This window comes from Aplidium turbinatum, chromosome 1 (genome assembly GCF_918807975.1).
Source record: "Aplidium turbinatum chromosome 1, kaAplTurb1.1, whole genome shotgun sequence".
NCBI classification, from domain to species: domain Eukaryota; kingdom Metazoa; phylum Chordata; class Ascidiacea; order Aplousobranchia; family Polyclinidae; genus Aplidium; species Aplidium turbinatum.
In genome coordinates, this window is record NC_137472.1 from 43,433,290 (window position 1) to 43,442,341 (window position 9,052).

Consider the following 9,052-nt stretch of genomic DNA (forward strand, 5'->3'; position numbering starts at 1 on the left):
GAGAGCTGTCCCTAAATGCATCGCTCAAGCACAACTTTCAGGGTGTATGTTTGAGAACGCACTTCAAGGACAATTAGTTTTTTATCCACATCAAGTCAATGGAATAATTCACAGGCAACAACTCTTCAAGCGAATACCTTACTCTGTCAATCTCGGTAACAAAGCCTGCGTCAGCACTCAGCAGTGTAAAGCTTCTACTTCAAGAAGACTGTGCAAAATTGACTGAACAAAGCTTTAGAGAGGTTTTACCAAGGTAGTTTTCCTAAATCGATTATGATATTGTAGTTGATCTCGATAACTCCATACGGAAATACATTTAGAAGTGCAGAAATTAATGCAGTGTAGATTCTCAGAACATGGTTTGAAGGTTTATTCGCTCTTAAACAGAGTAGGCTACCAGGCGCTTTTCAAATTTAACACCCTTGAGGAGGGTGGCAGACGCAGAGTCAAGTTTTAAGAATGCATAAATAATAAGTGAATAGCCATTTTACACAATTACTAGGTTGATAAAGTCATTGTTTTGTACATGATTTATCACAAACATGGCAAGGGGTAGCATACAGGTGGAAAACAGTTTTTCTCTTCGATTATGCATTTTGTTGGCATTTTAAACAGTAATTATTTCATCTTTTTAACGTAGAGAGTGGTCCACTTGAAAACTTATTTTGGCTTGCTCAGTAGTTAAGGTAGGTTTAGCCTGAAAAAACTAAAATGTGGATTTCTCAACATAGCCTACAACTTATTTCTTGTTTTTAAAATGATGCATGAAGGTCAAATAATTTTAAAAAAGCATAAAAAAAATTTCAAAATGTGGCCGTTTTTCCCAAAACCGCCACCGAGTGGTGAAAAATACACAAATATTTTTAATACCACTTACTGAATGCTAATCAAATTTTAACAGAATGTTTGTAAGTACCGGTATCAAGACTGAAGCTCTATGTCAGAAATTGAGATATTTTGAGAAAATAAAAATTTAGTCAAATTGTTGCATTTTTTCAGAAATTGTTGATCCTCGGACATAAAAAAAATAGTTGTCGACAGCAACATGGACAAAATTCTTTGACCTGAGGCTCTGCATGTTTACTGTGTCTGATAGTGTTAAAAATTTGAAAGAGATTGGCAAAGAAATAAAAGAGATATTTGGGATTGAAATTTTGTATTTGGTCAAAAATCACATTTTACGTAAAACGAACATATTCAACACATTAATAGCCTCCTTTATCATAAGTTTTCTTTTGCCTCTGCTTGGGTTTGGAATCTTTTCTTAAGTGCTTTTAATGATTTTCTCCTGGTCTTGGATGTGTCAGAGCTTCTTTATCTTGATTTGTCAAGTCAAAGCTTGTCGAGTGTTTGGCGGATTTCTGAATATTCAAATATTTGGCCACTTAAAGGGCTAGGGACATGAAAAAAAATTTTTTCTACAAAAGTGATTTTCTGATTTTATACGTGGTCAATAAGAATGCCTGAAAAAAAAAAGTTTTTTTGAGCTGTATTTGGGGTGCTTTGAGGGCCTTTTATTTTCACTTTCTGATAGTTGACGATCCGACACGCGTCACTGCGTAAAGGCGACTGTTGAGCGATGACGTTTCACCGGGAATTCTCTCGCATCGATGTCAGATCGCACTGCAGAAATAAGTAATTCGGACAAGCAGCAAGTGAAGTTATTTTGTTTCAATAACGTGGTATGGAGACATTACAAGATTTTAGCAGCGGTTCTGATGAAGAGGCTGAAGTATTTTGTGACTTTGGAAATGAACATCTTCCGATGCAATCTGATCACGACCATGTTCAACCGTACATGTTCGAGCCTTTGGCAAGCAGCTCGGATATTGAGCTTCGAACGAACAGCTTAAACTGGTATGTTGTCAGCGTTTGTATTTTTACACACTAAATTTAATTAGCATTACACAATATAGATACCAATTGTAAACAAGCATTTGTCTGCGGCCTATAAATGGCTTAAACTGTGGGAAAGGCAATAACTTTTTTGCTGTGTAGCATTGCGCAATATTAGGCTACTCAATTTACTTTGAAGTTATTATATAACAACATGTGGCCTTCTATAAACATTCCTTTTCAATCGATGCGACCATTACGGTAATCATCCCAAGCATTTCTATAAGTAGGCCTACCGGTAGTAGACTGCGTTACCCACCAGGTTTCACTTCTTGGACGACCGCGTTTCCTCTTCCCATCCACCTTTAGATCTAGTGCCTTTCTAAGAAAACTTCCTTACACAGTTACACTGATATCAAAACAGTGTTTATTTTAACACTACAGTACACAAGTGATATGCATGCCGTATGGCTATTGCAATTTGATTTTTTTTTATAAAATTACAGGTGCAAGTGCGACAACCTTCCAACAGTAGCGGAATGCAGGTGTTGCACCGAAATAGAGTGCATTGCCCAAAAAGTAAGAGAAGGACGGGAGACGTATGGCTGCGAAATAACGTGCATAACAGAGCACCCTGGGTTTCAGGCAGCCTGTCTCAATGTGGATGTGTTAGAAATTGCCTGGCTGCAGTACAAGCAGCAGTATGGAGTTCATGGGGCTCCTGAACATAAGCGCCATAGGCACATTGCATATAGGCAATTAGCCCGTTGGTGTTGGGGGTACCTTGGTCGAAACCTTAGAGTGGTTCTTCCAGCATGCGCCGTGACTTGTATAAGAACCCAATTCTCGCTCCAAAACAATGAGGACGATTTCGTTGGATTTCAACTGTAAATACCTGAAGAACAACCTAAGACTTGATATGGCTTCTTCTGAAGAAGCCATATCAAGTCTTAGGTTATATCGATATTATTGTTTAATACGTAATGTTTCGCCCCCTTAATAAAGTACTTTTACAAGACTCACCAATGTGTGTTATCTAGTTTGATACAAACATGGTGCAATAGGCTACTATGTTGCATTGTAAGTTACTTTATAGCGGTTAAGTATGTCCGCGATGGTATTTAGCAATAAGTCAAAGAAATGGCAATGGTGAAAAATGAAATCAATGAAAGATAAACTAATACGACCACCAATCTCAAACGAAAGCGAAATATGAAATAATATGCTGTACGGCGTACATTCAAAAAACACAGAAGTACATCTATAAGGTTATGAACTTTCACTGTTATTAACTGGTGCGCTTGTAAGAAAACGCGATATATGATTGTTGGCGACACTCTGTTTATCTGGACGCTTGAGATTGTGACATAAAGGAGGAGGGGTTTCCCATGACAACTCCTCTGGAATGTCATTACTAGCATCTTCAACTCTTGAAGTCACTTCAGCTATAAGTTCAGCAACGTAACCTGCAAAGCAAGGGTTATAAAATATATTTCTAGTCAATGTTCATCGCGTAATTTAACCGAAGCAAGCAGCTGCAACTGTCGAAGAATAGCTGGCTGAGTGTTTAGGGACTAGCAAATGCTTATGAGTTTTAGAAACGAATAAACGCACTATTAGGTTGTTTAAGTAGACTTTAGCACATATTTCAATTTTAGAAGACATGTATTCTTACTGAAGGTACATTCTTGCATTATCTTTTTTAGCGTGTGAGAACCTCCTTTGCCTTTTGGAAAGGAAAGAGAAAACTGCAAATTTCCGTCTTTTGTTTTAGCTTGTTCCTTTTTGCTATTTTCATTGTAATGGAGGGCCGCAAGTAACAATCTAAAGTTAAACATAAGCGTTGATTACTAACGATGACAAGCTGTTTTTTAGCAATCTCATTGCATTATAACTCTGTAGGCTTATTACATTCTTAAAAGCCTCTTTAACAATGGTTAGGCAGAATATTTGCTGAATGGCTTACCTGCATTTCATGGCAGCATAACCAAAGTGAAACATTTTGGGTGCAAATTGATTGACAAGACTGTGGTAGGCCTCTATGGAAAACGTCTGCCCTTCCGGGGACAATTTCGTGACATCTTTTCGTAGATTCTTGCTTCCCAACAATCCTGTCAAAGCTTCATAACATTCAGATCCTGAAAATAAAGAGTCTTGCTACTAAACTTCACATGTCAACTTAAAACACTTAAAAGCCAAGTCGAAAATTGCACAAGGTACTTTATCCAACACTGAGCGAATATAAGCAGTTAGCATGCTTTTGAAACAGCCTTCTTTTATGTTACTGCAATCACACTTGAGGTTAATAAAGACAATAAGTACAGAACAAACCTGCTGTGAAGTACTTCCTTTTCGCAAGTGGCAGATGTAAGCACGAAGGAAATAACTCACTGTGTCCAGTGTGGATGTCACATATGTGATTTGGCAGAGAGTCCCATTTAGCTAAAGCTAAATCACCATTTCCATCACTTGTCAAACCACACCAATACAGATGGTTTATAATGCTTTGTCGCCATTTCGAAACAAGCTCAAATCCCTTCTTCTTTTCTACAGCAACAAGTTTTTTCGAAAGACCTTAACCAAAGGAAATTTACAGAATTAGCGAGTTGCCTGCAGTATAAAATGGTTTACGAATGACTAGATCACTAAATGCTCCATTCACATTGCAATAACTAATGCATTTAGCAAGATCTTTTTTGGCACAAACTAAACTACATGAAAAATGAGTAGACTAATAGAGTTAAACTTGTTGTTTAGATCGTTAATCGTTTTATGGTTTTCTTTGCTTCAATGTTTAGCGCTTACCTTTTGCAACATGCCATATATCAAAGTAATGCGTCATTTCTTCATGATCCTCCCTAATCCACTTCTGTATCTGCAGGTGTCTATCCGTAATCAATGTGCATATGTTGACTCCAGCACTAGAAAGGGTATGGAGACACCTTTTCAATCCCTCTAATTCCATGTGGTAACTTCCCTTGACCTCATTACTCTAAACACACGTCTTACATTAGGTAGAACAGTAGTAACTACTGAGGGAAAACATGTATTCGTTGTATACAATACTCATGTAACTTTTGGGGAGCTTTCCATTACATTTGTGATTTGCGGAAATAGCAAAATTACGACATCAGAATTGTGGGTAACTCCATTTAATATTATATATATTCCTTTGAAAGATGAAAATACAACATAACATAATTCAGGACACGATTTTGTAGCAAGTAGCATCGTAAGAACATGTAAACTTACCTGGACAATTTCCATGCTTAAAATACGGTTTTGCTTCACATCCATCAGAGTATAGCTTCCGTATTTAGCAGAGTGGCCCATAGAGTCACATCTTGCATCACCACCACAAATAAGATTAACATCCTTGTTTGCTTCTTGCAGTACATTCTGTTGCTTCATACTCCAGACATGGTTGACAGCAGGTATTAAAAACTTTTTTTGATGTCGAAAAAAGGTACGCTTTTCGTAACACTGAACACCCCAAAAGCGCAAAAAACGTAAAGTTTTTGTAGGTAGTGCTCCACTGAACAAAATAGAGGAACTTAACGAAATATTTCCTTCTGGTATTCCACCCACAAATGGCTGACTAAACCATTTGTAAGACTGACGGCAGTGATGGCAGATTTGTTTAACTGCCAACAGTGTTCCCTTGCATGTACTGGAAGTTGTTGCTCCTGCCTTACCACATAATTGACAGATTAAAAACAAACTCATGAGCATGCTATGGAAAATCACATATTTATTTTCCGGTATTGATTTTTGATTAGCTTCTGATCTGGAAAATACAAAGAAAATATCAATACATGTTTCAAAGTGGATGTAGCTGGACAAATTGAGGCATTCTGCCAATAAAGACCTGACCTACTCCAGCTCAATAGGCAGCTATGAACTCCAGTTAGACATTCCAAGTGTCAACACAAGCCAGAATATTATGCATCACTTACTCATTACATTCGAAAGAAATGGAATCATAAGATTCATTGTAATCTTCATCCAAACATTCATGCATGTCTTCTTCATTTTCACTATGGATGGGAGTAGAAGATTGAATAAAATCCATTACCGGTATTACACATTGAGTTGCGGCATCACTACATCTTATCGGTACATTGCATTGGATGCCTAAAACATTGCAGAAATTAAATGTGGCTGATACAGCTAGTCAGAAATTATGTTAACTAGTATGTATGTTATGTTAAATAATGTTTACAGTAGTATTATGACTGTGGTATTGTCTCAATGAAGGATTTCCTTTTTTTCATTGTAACACTAACATTAATCTTTGATACTTTTAATGCAATGTTAACTATTGGATGACACTAAAATAACTTTAGTGGATCATTGAAAACTTTTAGCACATGTGGATTGTGTAACAATTTACCAGTAGCCTACATACAATATACTTCACTGCAGTACAATAAGTTATTTACAACTTGATGAAGAAGGAAAAAATAATTTATTTTAAACCTTGGGCAGTGTAGCATGATTATGAAATCGACTAACATCGATAGGCTAGCATCTAGTAACCTATTTAACAAGTTTATTACCTATACTTCTGGTATTGGAAACATTAACGGTTTGGGTCATTGCAACTTTGCATTGTGGATTTATAAACATGGCTTCATAAATCATCAAAGGCTGTTCCTGTTCATCAATTGCTTCTTTTGTTATACTAGTAGAGTTTTGACCAGCAATTAACTCTGTTTCCACAGACACCACTTGTTGATCTACAAGGCTGCTACCAATATTTTGGGTTTCTTTCGAATGCACTGTAGTTACTTCATGTTGCAAAAGCTGAAATATTTTTTGGCATCAGTACCACATAAAATACTCTCTAAGTAGACTAATACAGCAGTGCACTTGACATGCCAGTATAGAACTTAACATATGTGTTAATTAAAGAAAAAGTATGGTACTTAAAGGCAGTCTTATGAGTAGAAAAGAAAATTGATCATTAACACCTTTATATGTAGGCTACGAGATAATTTACTAACCTTCACGTAGTATAAACACAAAACCTGAATAGTATGAGAGAATATAACTAGTAGGTTTGCAATTTATAGGCTAGCTATGGTAGCTAATTTACTTGTTGAACTCGGCGCTTTCTGACAGCACTCCTCTCTGTCTTTGCATGTGGTTCAGCCGTAGACGTACAAGCTACGTTTTGCCGCAGGCTAAGAATTGATGGAACTGCACGTTTCTTGAGAATCCTTTTACTGAAAGTTTAATTATCCTACAGTTAACTCTCAAGATTATTTAAAAAAAAAAACTTTCTTGTCCTGCTGTAAACCTTATCAAAGATCAACTTTGAAATAGCGACATTAGACTAACCCAATTAATGTGTGACAGTGGTAGTCTAGCTTAATAACATTATGGTAGTTTAGTATAGCAATGCAGCAATGAGCACTATTGGAAATGCAGTCTAACCCAGGCTAGGCTGTAGAAACTTACCTGCCTGAAAACCCCAATTGTACTTGTAGACTCGATTCTTCAAATTGGTTACTGTCAAAGTGTACGGAACAAATTTGTGAGCTTGCTTTAGCCTTCCAATACTTTCGGTTTTGTTGAACAAATTTCTGCCATTTTTTAAACAGGTTTGGATCTTTGGGAAACTGATGAACACTTATCCCAGGCTTCGGATTATTGCTGCATCCCCAAACAACACATCTTCCAGGCATTTTTGCTCCAACAAATAACTTTTACAAATGAATTAACAGTTTACTTTGTAGCCTAAACCTCAACTAAGCAAATGAAACGTCGCTTTCAGCTGTCTTAATGCAGTATATGTCTTTATGTTGTCGTGTAATTGTCTTTGCTGTGAAGGTTAGAAATAAAAACAACTGAACTGAACAGTGAAAAACTACAATCTTTCATCAATTCACCGGTGTGACGTAGAAAGGGAATTTTCCGAAGACATTTTCGGAAAGGGGCTACAAAAACCTTATGTGTTGGATTCGTGATTTCAAAAAATAAAAACACACACTTTCAGCTTGTTTTAACCAATTTTGTTGATAGGGGTTGTTCGTGATACTATTCCCTACAAGAATAATCCAAAAAACCTCAATCAAAAAAATCATGTCCCTAGCCCTTTAATTTTTTTGCTGAAGTGGAAGGTTGGCATAAAGGGCTTTGATCTTCTGTTGTTGGATGGCTTTCTGGTGTTACAGGAAAGGTTACACTTGTGTTACATCTTATCATACAGTTCATCACTACCACTATTGTTAGACTTACAACCAATCTTATTCAACTTTCTTTGTTTAGCAATACCACGAAATTGAACTTTCTTCTTTTCATGTTTTTTATTTTTTTTATTTCCTATTTTTGATGACTAAAACTTGCCCAAAAGTGATGCAATAATCAATTAAATATGAAAACTAAAGCTTTGTTCAATAGTCTTGGATGACTATAAAAGCAAAAGTTTGCTTCAAAATGATGATCCCAAGTTACAAAGCCAGTCACTAGTTGTTGCTATGGGCGTTGCTAGGGAAGATGCCTAGGAGTGCCCACTTTCAAGACCTAAGTTTAGCCCCAAACCTTCAACCAGTTCAGTTCAAAACTTTAGTACCAGTACCAGTTCAAAAATTCGCAAATCTTAAAGTGCCTCTGACAGGAAAATAAATTTGCTAAATTTACCTAAGATACCAAAGAGATGACACTAACAAACTTCCCTGACCAGCAAATCGTAAAAAATATCAACAGGCTACTAAGTTACACGCTTGCAAACTTTCGTTCACTTTCGGCAAATCTGGCACTCATTTAATTGCGAAAATAAAAACGGCAACCTCGCTGTGACGTCACCATGGGTGGAAAGGATACATTCTTTCTCTGTGGTAAGTTGGTAAGGTAGGCTAATGTGCGACTGCTCCAAAACGTCAATGTGTGGGGCTCTATTGGTCTAAAGCAGTGTTTCTCAACCTTTTTTAGCCCAACGCCCCCTTTACAAACTGGCAAAATTTTAACGCCCCCCAATAAAAACGATTAATTACGAAAAGCAAATATGTATTTGCATGAAAACAGTATACTGGTAGTAGTGGTTACGTCATAATGGAACTCACCAGATTTTGTGATACACTGAAAAATTACTGAATTCAAATAGATAGCGTTTGTAAACAAAACGGTTGGTCAATCAAATACGACGATGGTGTAAGACAAATTGTTTGGCTATCGTGCGAGCATGTAGAATAGATTATCGATTTACAATGAT

The 9,052-nt window shown here is 36.7% G+C and overlaps 2 protein-coding genes across 2 annotated transcripts; one reads left to right on the forward strand and one right to left on the reverse strand.

Annotated features, from left to right (window-relative positions):
- The first annotated feature begins 1,684 nt into the window (after window positions 1–1,684).
- On the forward strand, window positions 1,685–2,727 carry LOC145766104 (uncharacterized). The gene is made up of 2 exons (XM_082577765.1): window positions 1,685–1,857; window positions 2,343–2,727. Exons 1-2 carry the CDS (start codon window positions 1,685–1,687, stop codon window positions 2,725–2,727), a joined length of 558 nt encoding a protein of 185 aa, XP_082433891.1.
- LOC145775816 (uncharacterized) lies at window positions 2,450–7,657 on the reverse strand. The gene is made up of 10 exons (XM_082587194.1): window positions 7,300–7,657; window positions 6,935–7,064; window positions 6,396–6,642; window positions 5,793–5,970; window positions 5,089–5,623; window positions 4,642–4,828; window positions 4,168–4,410; window positions 3,803–3,974; window positions 3,512–3,660; window positions 2,450–3,302 (listed from the first exon to the last, which is right to left on the reverse strand). The coding sequence occupies exons 1-10, from the start codon at window positions 7,524–7,526 to the stop codon at window positions 3,106–3,108; spliced, it is 2,265 nt and encodes a 754-aa protein (XP_082443320.1). The 5' UTR covers window positions 7,527–7,657; the 3' UTR covers window positions 2,450–3,105.
- Window positions 7,658–9,052: the final 1,395 nt, after the last annotated feature.